The sequence below is a fragment of the Squalius cephalus genome, assembly GCF_949319135.1.
Source record: "Squalius cephalus genome assembly, chromosome: 25".
Taxonomy (NCBI): domain Eukaryota; kingdom Metazoa; phylum Chordata; class Actinopteri; order Cypriniformes; family Leuciscidae; genus Squalius; species Squalius cephalus.
In genome coordinates, this window is record NC_137146.1 from 21826879 (window position 1) to 21846685 (window position 19807).

General features: G+C 37.1%; 1 protein-coding gene across 1 annotated transcript in view; it reads right to left on the reverse strand.

Annotated features, from left to right (window-relative positions):
• The window catches only part of bmp6 (bone morphogenetic protein 6), a 53518-nt gene extending 36266 nt beyond the window's left edge, over positions 1 to 17252 (reverse strand). The window contains exon 1 of the mRNA XM_079863816.1: positions 15799 to 17252. Within this exon, the coding sequence (XP_079719942.1) occupies positions 15799 to 16174 (376 nt within the window). The 5' untranslated portion in view covers positions 16175 to 17252. The remainder of the gene's footprint in view (positions 1 to 15798) is intronic.
• Positions 17253 to 19807: the final 2555 nt, after the last annotated feature.

The following is a 19807-nucleotide window of genomic DNA, read 5'->3' on the forward strand; positions in this document are numbered from 1 at the left end:
TTGCTGGTCATGGGGTTTTATTCGGGCAGCTGGGAGATGGCAGGGGTTTGACACAGCATTCCCTGGGCATTTCCTACAACTCTGATCTAGGTCTCTGACCCACACAAAGCATCAAAGGCGCCACTACAGGAGTCAGAGCTCTGAGCAAAGGTCAGCAAGAGGTGCAGTAGTTTATGGCAAACCACAGATGAGAAGGTCATAAAGATCTTTAGGAAAATGATCACACTCACTCACACATTGTAGTTTGTATATATTGAATTACAAAGTAATTATTAAATTATTAAAGTAATAATTAAAAGTAATTATGTTCTTTCATTAAGAAAAACCGGTAACACTTTAGTTTAGGGTCCAATTCTCACGATTAACTAGTTGCTTATTAGCATGCATATTACTATGATTTTGGCTGTTTATTAGTACTTATAAAGCACATTTAATGCCTTTTTCTGCATGACCATATTCTACACCCCTTAATCTTACCCAATACATAAATTTAACAACTACCTTACTAACTATTAATAAGCAGTAATTAGGAGTCTATTGAGGCAAAAGTCATAGTTAATAGTTAGTTAAAAGTTAGAATTGAACCCTAATCTAAAGTAAGACCGAAAAACCTCATGATGAATTATAGCAACGTGTATTTCGGTCTTACTTTAGATATGAAGAACATAAAGGAATGTAAAATGATATTGCATGTATTACAAATTGTCCTCCACTAACTGATCATAGTTAATTAAGATCATAAAACGTCTCTCAGGAATACTTGGTTGGTCAGTGACTGCTGTTCCAAACAAGTCATTGCCTGTATAACTGCACTAGTTTCATGTCTCTCAAATCACTTCACACTCTCTTTATTCTCACATAATAAAATAATTTACACTCAAATCAATGTTTCATTTAATTTAGTTGGCAAGTTGCCTTATAATATTTTCTCTGCTTCACGTCAGGGACTGTCAGGTTTATTTTGCATTAAATCACCCTGTCAGTTTTATTTTGTGGTAGCGACCTTTAGGAAAATATATTTTTATAGTGTGCTGGACCAAATCTTCATCTGACTGCTCCGAAGTTTCATGCAGGAAGAAATGAAATCTGTCAGCATTGCTCTGTAGTTGCAGGGTATTTAGAGAACAGCAGTAATTTGTGATAATTATGACTGTTAAAAGATGTCTGAAGACATTGTAGGACATCAGACAAGCGGATCGTCTCCACAGTGAATGGCAGCAGTCAGATGGCCATACCTGTGTGTCATTAGGAGAATTATACAGAATAGAGAGGAATTGTGTGTGTGTGTGTGTGTGTGTGTGTGTGTGTGTGTGTGTGTGTGTGTGTGTGTGTTCGTTCAACAGTTCAGGCACAGTCAGGTTAACTTGCTTTAAGGAGAATTGTTTACTTTATGTTCTGCAATATGTGGCGTAGGGAATACCCGGCAACAGGCTAACAGACATTACAAGAGTCAGCTGTTCTGTCTTTAACAGGCGAAAAACAAATCCATTTTCACTTGAGTGCCGACACAAGCCAACGACCTGTCAACAAATATTATAATGTCTTTTTTGTATAAGGAGGAAATTCCATAAAATGGAGGAAATGGTCTGGAAAATAAACAGTCCCATTCTTTCCTTCTTTTCGGCATATAGAAACATTAATAAAGGCATAATCCATGAGAACAGCTGACAAAACATTTTGGATAGACTAATGGTACTCTGTGCGTTACTAGAGCGCAAGCCTCAACACTCTCACAGTCTAAGAATGACACAACAAAGATGCTTGGACTTATTTTCTTGGAGATAAATAATGTTATCAAAACATAAACACAAATCTGTCCATTTTATTTTAGTTTTAGATATCCAGTTGCAGAAAATGGGGAAATAAATGCAATACAAGTAATCATCTTTTTTTTTTTTTTTTAACTATAATATTTGACGGATTTACTGAATATCAAAATATTTTTTTAACTGCAGCACTGGTTTTATCATCTGGCAGGAATACATTAATAAGTCTAATTAGTTGTAAAAGTAATAGCACACCTTTTCTTAACAATCAAAATGATCTGACATTTCATTTATTTACTGAGAGCAGGTGTGGTCAATATGACCAAAATATTATATGACGATATGAGTAATTAAAACTATTCTTTGATAAAATATACGGTTGTTAGAATACCAACATTTTAGATACACTGAAAAAAATTATTCGTTGAAATTAATCAATTTTGGTTATCGCAAGTGGTTGCATTCAATTGATTTTATCTACATTTAAACAAATGCATTAAGTTGAACTAAAATTGATTAAGTTCAACTTAATGCATTTGTTTAAATGTAGATAAAATAAAAATTGATTAATTTCAACGAATCATTTTTTTCAGTGGAACCAATTTCAAGTATTTCCAACTTCTTTAAACTTCTATGTGAAGAATGAAAAAGAACTTTGCAGAGAGTATATTGGGGTACTGAATCACGTTCAGTCTCTTCGTTTTTTTTTTTTTAAGTTGCCAGCCGCCGTTTTTTTTCAAAAACAAAAATTTCATGGCCCCCAGAATATTTTCTTGTATGAATATCTGAACATGCAATATATCAAAATAAAGAACAGACCCTCTGCTTAAAAAACAAAACAAAAAAACAACATTTTATTCTAGCTTTATGCATTCTTTTTTTTATCAACACTTCTCTTCACTAAGTTTCATAAAAAGCAACATCCCTTTTTTGTCAAAGCCTACATCCAGATCAGATTCAAAACGATGATCAAAACAAAGATGGAGTAAATCGAGTCCATCCGCTAATGCTTGCATTGTACTATACCTCGTCCTGGATCGATATTTCATTCAGTAACATTAGGTAGTTTTTATTTATATGCTGTTTAATGTTGGTGATAGCGATATTTTACATATGCATATGATTACATGATATGGCTTGTTTCTGCATCTTCTTCGCACATGTTTTGATCAGGAGGAAGATGTGTAATAGCGCCCCCTACCATATAACAGTGAAAACACGGAAAGCGTTGTCTCACAAATGTTGGAAATTTCCATCAATGGCGGGGAAAGAGTGAATATAAAGCACATCCTGAAGTTTAGCAAGATTAGACTGCATTTTATGATAGTCAATTTAACTTACAAAGATTGGTATAATAAAAAAATCAACCAATTGAATATTTTGTACCGGTTTTTAATTGAATATAATTATACCGCCCACCCTGCAACCTACAGTAACCCCAGAACAGCAGGGCCATTTCTAGTCATTTTGGCACCCTTGGTGGCGATTTTCTTTTCAGTCAGGGGGTCGGTTATGGGGTCGGAATGCCTAATTTGGTACATATTTGGTACAGATGAGATATGGTGCATATTGAGGTATTGTGTGCGGTGTCTCCTGCAACTGTGGCTACCTGTGTGACTGTGTCTGTGTGAGCATGCCAAGCAGGGAGACCTGTTAGAGCCATCTGTGTGTGCTGCAGCAGGTGTGTGTGAGCTCAGGGCTGGCCAGAGACACAGATTTAGAGGAGGAAGTCTGTGTCAGACAGTAGAGATGGATCTCCCCTAAGGGATCTGATAAATAAGGAAAAAATATCTTTGAAAAAGGAAACGCAGCTGTTTCCAAAGGAGAAGTCAAAATATTGGTGGCTTGCATTCCAGAGCAGAAAGTACAACAGTCAAAGTCTCTCTCTCTTTCTCTCTCTCTCTCTCTTTGTCACTGTGTGTATCCTCTGACATCCACCTCCATAGATTTCTTCCTCCTGGAAACTCTGACATATTCCAAGTCTAACCCGATAATTGATCTCATTGTCAATTAACCCTTTCACACATCACAACTAAGTTTAAAATATGCTGAGCCCCCCAGCATGAGTTTTTTTAAGGCGACCATTATTTTAGAATGTATCACCTTATTTATTTTTGCATGGCAACGCATCAAGCTTGTCATTATACAGTAATGTACATATACAGTATATATATATATAAACAATATATTTTACGTTTTTTTGCATATTTGCATACCCTAGTGATATAAAACATATGCCAAATGTATTTAAAATACATACACTCACCTAAAGGATTATTAGGAACACCATATTAATACTGTGTTTGACCCCCTTTCGCCTTCAGAACTGCCTTAATTCTACGTGGCATTGATTCAACAAGGTGCTGAAAGCATTCTTTAGAAATGTTGGCCCATATTGATAGGATAGCATCTTGCAGTTGATGGGGATTTGTGGGATGCACATCCAGGGCACGAAGCTCCCGTTCCACCACATCCCAAAGATGCTCTATTGGGTTGAGATCTGGTGACTGTGGGGGCCATTTTAGTACAGTGAACTCATTGTCATGTTCAAGAAACCAATTTGAAATGATTCGAGCTTTGTGACATGGTGCATTATCCTGCTGGACGTAGCCATCAGAGGATGGGTACATGGTGGTCATAAAGAGATGGACATGGTCAGAAACAATGCTCAGGTAGGCCGTGGCATTTAAACTATGCCCAATTGACACTAAGGGGCCTAAAGTGTGCCAAGAAAACATCCCCCACACCATTACACCACCACCACCAGCCTGCACAGTGGTAACAAGGCATGATGGATCCATGTTCTCATTCTGTTTACGCCAAATTCTGACTCTACCATCTGAATGTCTCAACAGAAATCGAGACTCATCAGACCAGGCAACATTTTTCCAGTCTTCAACTGTCCAATTTTGGTGAGCTCGTGCAAATTGTAGCCTCTTTTTCCTATTTGTAGTGGAGATGAGTGGTACCCGGTGGGGTCTTCTGCTGTTGTAGCCCATCCGCCTCAAGGTTATGCGTGTTGTGGCTTCACAAATGCTTTGCTGCATACCTCGGTTGTAACGAGTGGTTATTTCAGTCAAAGTTGCTCTTCTATCAGCTTGAATCAGTCGGCCCATTCTCCTCTGACCTCTAGCATCAACAAGGCATTTTCGCCCACAGGACTGCCGCATACTGAATGTTTTTACCTTTTCACACCATTCTTTGTAAACCCTAGAAATGGTTGTGCGTGAAAATCCCAGTAACTGAGCAGATTGTGAAATACTCAGACCGGCCCATCTGGCACCAACAACCATGCCACGCTCAAAATTGCTTAAATCACCTTTCTTTCCCATTCTGACATTCAGTTTGGAGTTCAGGAGATTGTCTTGACCAGGACCACACCCCTAAATGCATTGAAGCAACTGCCATGTGATTGGTTGATTAGATAATTGCATTAATGAGAAATTGAACAGGTGTTCCTAATAATCCTTTAGGTGAGTGTATATTTCATTCTAAGTATACAAATCCATTAAAGGTACACTATGTAAGAATTTTGCAGTAAAATATCCAAAAATCACTAGGCCAGTGTTATATATTTTGTTTAGTTGATTACTTACAACATCCCAAATGTTTCCAACTATTTGTAAATCGTGAGAAAATTGCGATTTTAGCCAAGGAAACGGGAAGTGTGAGCAGGTGTGAGGGAGTCGCCAGTCAATGGCGTCATATCCGCGTTAACCTCGGTTTCCGCTCGTACTGCCATAGTAACCATGGCGATAGACATGGACAACTGGGTTACGCCTAGTGGCATGCTCATTCTGTTGTTGTTGAGACAAAAAGAGGACTAAAATGAGGATCAATATAATTTTCGAGATGCCGAGAGCTCCACGTCCGCGACTAACTTCGACTTGACAGAGACATGAGTGGCGTTGCATGTACTTTATTAGACAGGTGAGAAAATGTACATAAAACTAATCAATGTTATATAGTTCAACATGATGAAATGTTAGAATATGATCTGTATGTTATTCTAATGTTGATCTAGCTTACTGCTAGTCTCATACAGCCAACAAACTAACACATAGAATAATATTCAACACACTCAAATGCAGTTTAGTGTGATAGTTTAACTGTTAGACCAAGTGAAACAGCGCTGCGTTACCTCACAAGTTTAATTCGTCTAATAAACTGACCTGTGTGAGTAGTATTACATCGATGTATTCACTGTAAGAGGGTAGGTTCGCCCCTAGCGGCCAAAAAAAAAAAAAGACATATTGTAGCTTTAACATTTTAACAAATCGCTTGAGACGTACTGATATAAATATTATAATTAAACTTTATTTTATTTATTGCACAATGCACATTTATTAATATTAAACCTAAAATGTGTTTAATATCACTATTAGTAAGGATAGTGCGATCACTGTACAATTTAAATGCAATATATTTAAAGTGTACCTAAAGTATACTTGCAACAGTTACAATTTAGAATCCCCGGCACTATTTTATTGCATTAAGTACAAAATTAGTTCTTCCAATTTAGCTTTAAGTATACCAATTTAGTATACCAAAAGCACAATTGTATGGTATTTATATTAAGTACATAAATATGTAAATGTATTTGTAGCATACTTAGCATAAAATAAATGTATTTCAGATATTTTTTAGTGTATTTATATATCTCTCACTGTTATAACCCATATACACATATTTATAATCTTTTAGTTGTACAAATGCGGATATTTAATAACTTCCTCATACAATCTCTTATCCAGGTAGCTATCCATTGTTGTTGTAGTTTGCACACATTTCTGTCTTGTTAAAAGTGCAGTAAGCAATTTCTAAAAAAACGCTGTTGAAAGTGGATCGGACCGAGTACCACAACAGACTTGTAGCCAATCAGCAGTACGGGGTGAATACACTCATGATGTGATAGGAGAGAGAGTGAGCAAGACAAGAGGGAGATTAGAAGAAAGACTTTTGAAAGAGAGATATACTGTATGAGAGACATACCAAAAGAGGTATTGGGATATTCATGTCTTTCTTTCTTCAGTCGAAAATAAATTAAGGTTTTTGAGGAAAACATTCCAGGATTTTTCTCCATATATTGGACTTCAACGGTTATCAACGGGTTGAAGGTCCAAATTGCAGTTTCAATGCAGCTTCAAAGGGTTCTACACGATCCCAGCCGAGGAATAAGGGCCTTATCTAAACTAATCCTTTAACATGCTTTTCATGTTTCTTTTTTTGCATGTTTTGACAATGTAACCTTTTTAGATGACTGATTCAGCACACCACGAGACACTTCATTGTGCTACTGACCATTAAATGAACACACATTCACTGCTGCCTGAAGAAAGCAGTGGAACCATAAATCTAGAGCGCTCATGCATTTCCTATTCACTTGAGGAGGGCACTGGGTGACATTCCGCCACGGTTGGAGAGTGTGTTTATATTGTCAGTGAGGGATCGGTTTCTTCCAGAATTGGGTCAATTTGTTTAAAAATACAGGAACTAAATTGTTTTAAAGTGCCCCTATTATGCTATTTTAAAGGTTCACCTTATTTCTCAAAGAGTCTGAAAACAGTTTGTTCGAAGATTCAGTCTCTCTAAACCCCTCCTTTCCGTGAGCCTACTGATTGGTCAGACGGCCCAGTCTGTTATGATTGGTCTACCGCTTACAGTGCGCGTCAGAGAAATTTCAGCTCCAGAGACTTCCTCAGTGCTTGATACACAGTGATACGAACAGTAATGATGCCGTCGGTTATTCAAAATATTCAATTTCAGCACAAGTCTTTAACCTTTTTAAAGTGCATGCAAAGTGGATTTGCAGCACTGAAAACAGTGTATTCTCGACAACACGAACCAAACTCTTCCAGGCTTCAGCTACAACCAGTGTTTATAGCCCTATTTGGACGGGACTAGTTTTCCAGGGGATCATTCGAGAAATTCATGTTTCACAGACACACTTTGCGATTTTAATCCCATCCGATTCTGCCAAGTCTGTGTTTTCCTCACACAACCTATGTAAAAATTCCAGGGCAAATTACCTACTGTTTTTCGGCAAACTCAACGGTCCTCAGAGAAATCTAATCCCATCCGAATGCGAATTACTGATTTTGTATTATCCTAACATATCCTCATGTGTTTTTGACCTACCTGAGCTACCGTTTGCACACCAATCTTCGGCATGATTTCATTTAGTTTCAATATGGATGGTATCCGACGAAAAAATGACATATAAAATCAATTAAAAAAGAGCCAAATCCCGGAAACAGCAAAGACGGCCCATTTTAATATCAGTGTCAGGTAAGAGTAAGATACTTATCAAGATTTCTCTGCTCACATATTTATTATAAACAGCCACTGCTATACACTCGTGAATTTGACTTTTTTTTATAATAAATTAAAATCATATCAACAAATAATAAATTAAAAGACATATATGTGACGCACGCACAGCACATGACCTTCTCTAACGGCCACGTCTAGAAAAAGCACACTCCCACTTCTGTTCTGAACACAGAGATGTTAGTCCCGTCCGAATCAGTATATGAAATCACAGACGTCGAGTAATAAGAATTGTAACTGAAAAGTCATTTTTGAAAACTAGTCCTGTCTGAATAGGGTTATGAGCGGGTCAGAGTAGACGTTTGGGGGGCCGCCATAAACTGGCATTATGCAAATTTGTTGTATTGTTATGTAGGTACATGTAACAGGAAGTGAATTGCTGACGACTCAATTCAGCAGCAGAATCGATTCTTTCTTTTAGGAAACAATAGCTTTATTTGTCATGCACTTTGATCTTCAAAACTTTGCAGAGCTTTTACATTCACAAACTGCTATTACACACACTGAATGAAAGGTAAAATTTGCAAAAAAAAAAAATTTTTTAAAACATAATAGGGGGAACATTAAGTTCTTTACATATTAGTTATTTAATAGTCAGAACCATTTTCAGCACAAGTGAATGTGTACATATTTTAAATTAACAAAGTGTTATTTGTAAATAGTTCAAATGGATTTGTTTATAATAAATTCTAGAAATTACTATTGTTCTTTATTTTTCTTCATTCGCTTAAATCATTTTAAATGCTTCATTTAAATAATAAATACTAATATTTAATTAATAAAGAATAACATTTAATTAAATAAAAAAGCCCATTAGATTTATGTGAATAAAATAATAATTATATAATTAATTAAATTATGCTGAATATCAATATTTGCCATAGTTATACATAAATTATGTTTTCTAGTTTTATATGATGCACTGTGAAATAGGAACAGAAATACTCAGACACAGGAACAGAACAACCATAATATCACGAGAATTAAAAAAAAAAAAAAAAAAAACACTGAAAGAAACAAGGCTTAAATACAAATAACAAACCAATCAATCTTTTTTTTTACCAACTAACACCTACAGGTACAAAACATCCGTCAACATCTGTCTTAGATTCAGTTTAGTTTTCATTTGCTTAAATTAAATATCAGATCTACTAATATACTAATATAATTCTATTACTTAACATCATATTATGGTAACAAATGTTGCATACCTGTAGGTCTGAACCCAGTGGTGACGGCTCAGCTGTGACCTCATCTGGGGGTCAAAGGTTAACCCAGGAGGATTGGCAGGGAGGTCACACTCAGCTGTCCACACATCTCTAACTTTGTACATAAAATTTTCGCTGTCAAGCACAGACTTGGTTCAAGCCTCGGCTTTAAAAGTGTTTGGCGTCAGTCCATTGGCACACTATAGTGAAAAATACCACACATTTGATTAGGAGGAATAAGCAAGGGGTGACCCCTTATTTCTTCTGTGGTTATCTCGGATGTTGGCGTGACACTTTTAAATGGCTACATGGATGTGATCAATCTGACAAGTGATTTATCACGTAATCAGATGTTGGTTCTGTGGTATCTTCTCACATCCCTATCCATCGGTTTAACAAACACCCTGTTATCTGACAGATTCACAGCCAGAGGCAACGGCACGGCAAGTTTTATTGTTCTGAGATCCTTATTCATTCCTCATTCAATATGATCCCTGATAACATGTGATGCTTCAGTCAAAGACAGCAGCTACCTGCAGAGAACGGCACATTCCTCAGGACTGATCGCAGGAACCGGTGGCCGTGAAGGCATGTCTGAAGGCTATGGCGTGAGACGCAGAGATAGCATCGGGACTTCACAGCTAAGACTGAAGCAAAGAGGACGTTCCCTGAAAGGAGCTTATCTCCTGACCTCACGATCATCAACTTCAGCGTGTCTGTTTAACCGAGATTAAAACTCACATTCTTTGTCAGATAATCACGGTCCAAAAATGTTTAGTTCAGAGAACGAGGGGATCTGGCCCCAGGCTAAGAGAGAAGAAAAGCAAAAGCCATTTTGTTCATTAAAATTATTTTATTTTTTTTAAATAAATAAAATAAAATAAAATAATATAATATAATATAATATAATATATATATATATATATATATATATATATATATATATATATATATATATATATATATATTAAATGCAACAAAACTAAGAAACCAGTGTTTTTGATGTAAGAAAGGTCCATGTGGACAAAGTCTGTGCAAAATGCTGTATGGTGTGGGCAACTTTTTATACACAAAAAAATTTACTTGCTTTCCAGTACAAATATCTAAAATTTGTTACATCAAGGCGCTTTATAGTACCAACATTTTTGGGGACAGGGACACGTTTAGTTCCTGGAGTAGGAATAATTTGTGACGAATCTGGCCTCTTCTTCCGTGTTTAGAATCGTTTGAATGTGTAAATTGGCAAGACAAAACACATCCAAATGATAACCTTTGACTCTATGATGGTTAAACTTAGCATTTAATCCGAAAATCACATGCGTGCCGAACCATGGGGCTATGGATCACGGTTCAGCTGCGATCCGTTGCACCCCTAATAATTAATGAACACACTTATCATCATGATACTATCTTACCAGAGATGGAGAAAAATCCTACTCCAGGAACTAAACGTGTCCCTGTTTCTCTGAGAGAGAGACGCGTTTTAGACAGCGCTCAAAAAACGTACTGATTCCTCTTTCTTGTTTACTTGCGCTTGAACGGACACATACACACAAAATTATGTCAAAATACCCGTCTCTGCAAGTATTCTCTCGGTTATGTCATAAGTGAACAGTTGAGAAAGAAACCGGATGTGTATCAGTATATTTGGTCCGTGCATTCGGTCTTAAAGTGACAGCAGCCTAATATTCCTGCTGTTGTCTAAGTCATTAATGTTAATAAAATAAAAAATCATCATCATCTACCATGTTCGAGAGAAAAGTAGAAAGTGAGGAGAGCAGTCAGAAGGAAAGTGATGATTGAGCTGATGATGGTGAGCTTGTAGGATAAGTGTGAGTACCGTGTTGCATTGTGGTCTATGGATCTGGCTGAAGTCTACATGTTGAGTAGACTCGCTCCCTCGGTCAAAATCGAGGGGTTGAGGGTCTGCTCAAATAAACTTCCCTCGCCCACTTTACGAAGTTGAATGCTCTTCAAAATGGCGGTAGGGATTCCCCAGAGGGCAAGTGCTTAGGAAAGTTCATGAGTGTATGTCTAAAAGTGGCCAGAGTTTTGAACTTTCTACTCCTGCATCCTATTCTTCTACAATCCAGAATGGCAGCATAGCTGAAAGGTTTGTTTTTAGCTGTGCCCTCTATTGTTCAAGTGTGAATTTGCCTTTTCTACAGCCTGAGGCCTATTCATTTCAAGTAACGTAATGCAAAAAGTAACTATAGTGACGCAATAAGTTACTTTTTTTAGGGAGTAACACAATATTGTAATACAATACTTTTAAAAGTAACTTTCTCCAATACTGCCCTCAAAATCCAACCTGACAACTTAAATTATTATAAAGTCATTATCATAAACTTACAATCGGGGTAATTCAAGGAGACGTTGATGTTTGTTCATTTTTAACATTTTTTAAAAAAAAATCTTCCATACTGCAGCTTTAAAGTCCACAATATAACGCTGAAACTCTGCTCACAACCCATTTTACTTCTGTAATATATATGATATAATATAATATATAGATATATGGCAGTGAATCACAATATTCAAAAAGAAAAACTATTGAGAGGGATTTGATCAATGGGGAATTGATTGGATGATGGTGGTCTCTATATGACAGAGAAATATTAGAAGGCTAAGAATGTTTTTCAATGGGAAAACAAGTTATCATATTTTGATGGGTAGAATAACATTCACCAATGAATTGTGCACATAAAGACCAGGTACATGCACTGAAAAAGTAAATAGGTCATTGTCAATTTCACAATGACTTGGTAATTTGATAATGTTCTCAGCTACCATATTTGAGTCACTTTGGATGAAAGTTTTAGATAAATTACTACATGTAAATTTGCTAATGAAAGTGCAGTTCCATTTAACACATTTTGCCACACTAAATCCATCCCACAGAGTAGCCAATTTTCCTTCAAAGTCAGTGCAAACAAGTGTGCTGATTTGTGTCTGGCCAGTAGTCTCATTTGCTGTGTGTTTTCAACAGTTCTTATCAGTCTGCTGAGTCACCCATGAGAAAATCCCTTTCCTTCTTTACGGAGCTAAAGCATAACTCAAATTCCTTCCTTAATTTCCATGTTAACGCCCGCATGCAGACTAGAAGTGATACAGCCCTCCTGTGTCCGTGAGCCACAGGCGGTCTTTCAGAAGGTCATCTATGTAGTGCACAACCTGCCAAGATCAAACAATTAATTGATTGATTCCGGCAAACTAATTATGTGATAAAATGTGGGTTTAGAAACATTGTGGTGCAAAACAAACAGCTAAGCCCAGATTTGGAGCTCAGCACACTGAAAGACGTTATTAAGAGCGGAAGAGTAAAATGAAAGTACATTGTGAAATACAGGATTCATAAAGTTATAAGAAGCCAGGATTGTCTAGACCTTGTTAAGCTCCCAAGAAACCCCCTAAAACTCTATGTGTGGGTCACTTTTATTACTTTACAGGCCTAAAGAGAAGCTCTCCTGTGCTCTCCTGGGTGGCTGTTGACTTTGCTAAGTGGGGAAATGACAGCTTGTCTCTATAGTTAAGATGTGTGCCGTGGAAAAGAATGAGTTTGAAATGCGTATGTGTTTGTATGAGAGAGTTATAGGAGAAAATGTGAGTGAACACAAAAGATCCAGGTGGAAAAAAGCAATGATGGACCAAAGGAGAGAAAACAGAAATGCTTTTTTTCCCCCATGGATTTTCCCTGGATTACTGGAAGATCCCTCTTATCCAGAAAAAAAAAAAGACAAACACACAATATTACCAGTGCAAACAAGAGATGGGAGTTTCCTCAAAATTCTCTGTGCCAAGAAAAGCTTAGGGTATCCTCTACCCTTCTGTAAACACAGCAAGACTGGTCTGGAAAAATTGGGATTGACATCAAGAGCATTGGATGCTCCTGAATCTGTCACAACGATCACTCAAACGCAATACTGTCAAACTCAAAGTTTGACTTCAGTGAACATCTGCTCTCAAATCGCATACTTGCATTTATTATAATAAATCAAGTTTTAGAGTTTTGTCTGAGATTTAAGCGCTACATTGGAGGGATAGCTCATATAGTGAATAACAATTTAATTTTCGGGCTGTTCCTTACACAAAGTTATTGTAAAGCATCAGAAAACCACCATAAAGCAATTTAGCGCATGAGTCTTATGGACTACGTTTATGATGCTTTTTTTCAAATATTTAGAAAAGGTCATAGTATGCTTTCAGTGTATATAAAAAAGAGTGTAAACATCCTGCCTAACATTGAGCTCCACAGAAAACAGTAATTTGGGTTTAGAATAATGTGAGTGATTAAAGGTGAGTAAATTGTGACAGAACTGACATGTTTGGGTCAGAATGACAGTAATATTTTTTGGGTTGAATATTTAGGCTATGTAATAATGGTATACAACATACAGTTTCTCTTTGAGGCACAAGTCCTGACTACTCATAAAGCCACACCATAAAAAGGAAATTTGCACTACTGTTTCTAGAGTCATAAGATGACTCACATAGCATGCATTGACTATCCAAATGTTTTTGACAAGCCTGGCTATTTCTGGATGAGTTGCAATACTGGTCAGTTTCTGTATTCCAATATAAACCAATGCTTCCTTTTTCAGCTATATTTGGAGACTAGTCATAGGTGTTCTAGACAGATGACTGCCGTAATTGACCAGAGAAGAAATAACACTTGAGTCATAGGCAAATCATCCAAAACAAATAATATGACTTACATTGCAAGAGTCCAGAACAAAACCATATTAAAATACTAATGAAAAATATCCAATAACTGACCGCGTCACTGACACACTGCAAACATGAAAAGCCACTTCAAGCCTGTCTCGGGTAACACACTGTGGTTAGATGATGTGGTATTCTGCTTATTTCAGAAAACGTGGCCAACATGTCAGTCAATGACATGTGTCCATCAAGTGTTCAACTGACTGCAGAAGACGGCTACCAGATAAAGAAAAGAAAGGAAAAAAAAAAGGGGGGGGGGGGGGGGGAACCACATTTATTGCCTTATAAAACAGCTCTGGAATGAACCCAACCAACAACTAGAATGGCGCAACTCACACAAAAGCATCTCTGGCAACTGACCCAACAATTGGCCCATAGCTGGAGTGAGTAGAGCCAGAAGAGTTTTTTTATTGTTATAATTAACTTAATTGGGCAACTCCTGGCCCCTGTAGAGGGAAGTTCACATAAACAAGTGAATCTTGGATGCGAATACTCCCTCCATTAATGAGGTCTGTGTTTACTGAAGCAAACCACACAGAATCCCTGAGCATAAACAGACTTGTGGTCTGACACTGTGCTCAGGGTCACTATAAGCTTGATAGATGTCAGTTAAAAAGTGTTGAAGGGCGATATCCCTCAAAAACCTTACAAAAAAAAACTACTGAGGCTGCACCATGATTCATCTGGTACAGATGGACATATGATGATACTCCAAGGTACATCACTTACCGTGGTATATGAGCAAAATATCAAAGTGCTTGACAATACAATGTGCACTTTAATTAATGTTCTGTGTAGTTATAATAGATAAACAAATTCAACTGCCTTAATCCTGCAAGCTACAGTAAACAATGCCACAGAAAAACATGAACAAAATCAAAATTTTCACTCCAGGCGGCATAATAAAATAAACTAGATAAAAAAATGTTTGTCAAGACAAACTTTGAAATTGACTTGAGAAAGCCCGAAGTAGTTTGAAGTTTAAAGTAGTTTTAAATCTTAGGTAATACAGTCTATCAGAAAACAGACAGACACTTGTTAAGTACGCTAATAGGGGGAATTCTATCATTTTTGGATATTAAAAGGTTTCTTTTATAAAATGCATTTGCCAGCAAAATATTTACAAATATTTACTTCACACTTAAAAAATGTGTAAATGTGTAAATGTCACAGGTAACAACGTATCAAATACAACAGCAGAAAAACATTCAAGCAAAATGTTTCACAAAAATAAGTTTGTCCGCCTTTAAATGTTTAAAAAAGTAGATATCCTGCTTAAAATAAAGACAAAAATATTTGTTCACTTAGTCCCACACATGCCTGAAATCTGAATGCCATTACACTTGAAATAGGCTACACAGGTGTCCAAGCAGAATAACCATAGGTGTAGCTCATTTAATAATCAATACATATATATATATATATATATATATATATATATATATATATATATATATATATATATATATATATATATTGTTTCAGCCTATCATTTGAAACTTTACAAACCTCTTTTCGAAATGATTGCCCGAGAAGTGCTTGTGCTATCTTAAAATATTACATGAAAGAACTGAAACACCTTTAAGTCAATTAAATGGTAACATTATTATTTAAATACATTTTTGAATTACTTTGTGGAGGAAATTTATCTGTAAATATGTCATTAGCTGCACAGAATCGGATTGGGTTTGTAGTGCGACCCGTATCCTTGCGCATCATCTCTAACAAAATAGATACAAGCGTGAAATAGGAAATGTAAAAGTTCATCTTACCCAAATTGACAAAACTCATGACCATGTCCGCGTCGTGCAGGAACTCGGTGTCATGATGTGAAGCTAAAGCGGGTCGTGTGGTGGTAAACAGTGATCTGTACTGATCCACGTCGCTCTTCTCTTCAGTGGACATGCTGTTGTACAGATCCAGCATGAAGAGGGGTGCTGAATTATATTTGCCGCTGTTCAGATGAGGCCTGGGTCTGTGGTTCAGTCCCAGTATGGACAGAATCTCTTTCTGCATCTCTCTTTTCTCCTGATTCCGTAACCTCCGATGTATAAAATTGGGCTGAAGCTCAGAGCCGTCCAGTACAGAACTACCTGCCAAATATGAGCTCCACAAGAAGCCCAGCAGAGCAAACCAGACGCTTGTCATCTTTACATCCAGTCTGTGATGATGATGATGATGATGAGGGTGTAATCACTACTAAATATAAAATCACTTGGAAAACAATGTTCTGTCCTCTTCTCCTCTGCTTCACGCCATAGGATCTTAGGTTCTTCAATTGTTCAGAAAATAACCTTTGTCTTATTAAGAACCATTTTGCCTGTATGATCCCCTTGAGATTAAAAGTTTATTTATGTTACATTATAGGATCTTCAGATCAGTGTGCTGAGTTATTTAAAGCACCAGTACATAGATGGTTTTCTGAAGAACTACAGAATAAAAAAAGTTATTGACTACAGGTTTTCCAATGGCATCAGGCTGTAAACGAGGTCGTAACTGTAACCTGTCTCTGTAAAACTGTATTATCCTGTGCAAAGCAAATGCAGTTGTCCAGGTAATTTTTCAATTCGCAAAATCTCCATCAATTCTTCGGCGTTATACTTCGTTCCGGACAGAAGACAGCTGGAAAGTTCTGTATGCCCCCTCAAAGTTACTTTGTGTAGGCTATAATTCAAAACGAGGAATAAAGAAAAAGTTATCCGTCACTTCCAAGACAGTTTTTCTTGTTATATATTACTATATATTTTCCGTTGAGTTCTTTGATTTAACCACGGGCTAATCCCCACAGAGTAGCCTATGTTTGTAGAGTGGACAGCGCGTCAGTCTCAGAAGCTTTTAAATAACGGGGCTGAAGCAGGTAGACGCGTCTCGAGCCCGCCCCAGTGCGCGCGTCCAGAGGTGGAGCTTTACAAGACAGTTTTAACATCCTCAAACTCGTCTTTACGTACACGTCTACGTGTCTTCTTTTGCATATAAATGACAATATCAGCTCTCATGTCAGGTGTCTATAGTCTGCATACGAGCGACGCGACGCGGCTGTAACGCTCCAGTTCTACTCAACAGTGCAAGATTATAACGTCATGTAGAAAACTCGTTCATTATAAGAGCAGCAGTTGCGTTTCGTGTTCGTGTTTTAGTTTTGTCGCACATAATGGAACCGAACGCGCCACTCTCGGAAAAAAGTACAACTATTTTAGTTTGTCGCCGTCTTAAAATAGTGACATCTAAAACCAGCGAGATGCGCAGTGCGCATCACGCATGTGTACAAGAACGCCTCCTATGAGTATAACTGTCCGTATTGTCCTGCATTGATTATAATGTAAACAGTTTGACCAAGTATTGGATAACGTTCTAGTCCTAGAAGCGTTCTAGTTGTGTTGCGTCGCGCTTTGCGCGCTTGAAGAGTAGACAGTGCTGATGCTGACTAAACTCATTTGACCGATGTTTGCTTGTTATATTGTGAGAGGATGCCATAAATCAAATGAGGCTTAATGTAATTATCCAAGTGATTATTTTTTATAGTAACAGTTATAGTTCTTTCTATAAATGTTACTACAAAATCTTATAACTTGCGCAATGTAAATCGAGCCATTTTATGGCCGAAGCGTGACCCCTAACGACACAGAAAATTACAGCAAGTTACTGACGAAAACAACAGCGCCAAACAGTGCAGTACAGTGGGGTTACCATGTTTTTGGACATGGCACCATTATATCATGTTCTTTGTACATGTACCATGATTGTTTTTGGACTTAATATACTATTATTTAAAGTGCCTCAAAAGGATAGTTCACCCATAATGCAAATTCTGTCATCATTTACTCACCCTTATGTAGTTCCAAACAAGTAGTTTCTTTCTTCTGTTGAACACATATTTTAAAGAATGTTGGTAACCAGACAGCTGACAGTAGCCATTGACTTCCATAGTAGGAAAAAAAATACTATGACAGAATTTCCATTTTTGGGTGAACTATTCCTTTAAAGGGTTAGTTCACCCAAAAATGAAAATTCTGTCAGTAATTACTCACCCTCATGTTGTTCCAACCCCGTAAGACCTTCGTTCATCTTCGGAACATAAATTAAGATATTTTTGATGAAATCTGAGAGCTGATCACTCCTCCATAGGCTTCTAGGTGACCGAAACTTGCTGGCCCAGAAAAGTTATTAAAGAGATCGTTAATATAGTCCAAGTGACTACAGTGGCTTAATCTTAAGTATATCAAGCGACGAGAATACTTTTTGTGCGCAAAAACAAACAAAAATAACGACTTTATTCCACTATTCATTTCCTTCTCTCTGGGCCTCTAGTTGGTTCACGTAGTGTTTTTGCGTCGCGCGTCTGTGTTACACGTCACCACGTAGGCTCACAATTGGCCGAAGCTGGTCATGTGTGTGATGCGTGTTGACGTGCAACACAGACGCGCTGCGCAAAAACACTACGAGGCCCAGAGAGAAGGAAATGAATAGTGGAATAAAGTCGTTATTTTTGTTTGTTTTTGCGCACAAAAAGTATTCTCGTCGCTTGATAAACTTAAGATTAAGCCACTGTAGTCACTTGGACTATATTAACGATCTCTTTAATAACTTTTCTGGGCCAGCAAGTTTCGGTCACCTAGCAGCCTATGGAGGAGTGATCAGCTCTCAGATTTAATCAAAAATATCTTAATTTGTGTTCCGAAGATGAACGAAGGTCTTACGCGGTTGGAACAACATGAGGGTAAGTAATTACTGACAAAATTTTCATTTTTGGGTGAACTAACCCTTTAAGAACTATGTTATATCATGGTACATATGGTAATCAGTCTGATATTACAACTGTACGTGATACCACCACATGTAGCCTACATATTTTGTAAAGGTATATACAGTATAGCTTTTCTGAATAAAAAAAACGGATAATTGACAAGGCACTGAATCGACTGTATTGTTTTATCTTGTGTGAAATCTTGATCACTTGTCTTTCTCAGGTATTTTTAAAGGAGTTCTCTGATGTTTAAGATTACAGACATCAGACAGATAGACAGCAAACTAGAGATTGTGGTCAGGGTCAGGTGCAGCGCTTTAAAGATGAGACACTCACTGAACTTACTATAATAAGAGAGAGAGCTTACATGTTTATGTTATGGAGACCGATTTCAGAAAACACACACACATTCACACACTATGTTGTGTCTGGTGAGATTCAGATCGATAAGAGGGCTGAGTGTTGTTATCTCTAAGTGGCTAATCTTATCTAACGGGGCCGAAAAGCATGCATCAAAGACCAGAGATGCAAACCAATCTCAGCCACCCCCTTCCCTTCCCTTCATCAGTCCAATCACTGATAGCCCATCACTCACACACACACACACACACTTTACGGGGACTTTCCATACAAATAATGTTTTTTATACTGTACAAACTGTACATTATATCCCCTACACTAACCATACCCCTAAACCTACCCATCACAGAAAATCTTTGCTTTTTTTTAAATAAAATAAAATAAAATAAAAAACATAATTTTGTATGATTTTTAAGCTATTTGGTTTACGAGGACACAGGAAGTGTCCTCATAACCATGTTTATGTTGTAATACTCATGTCATTACACATTTGTGTCATCATAAATCATGTATAACACACAACACATATACACATACACCATGTTTTACGGGGACATTCCATAGTGATTTGTATACTGTACAAACTGTATATTCTATCGCTAACCTACCCATAACAGAAAACTTGCTGCATTTTTACATTTTCAAAAAACATCACTTAGTATGATTTATAAGCTGTT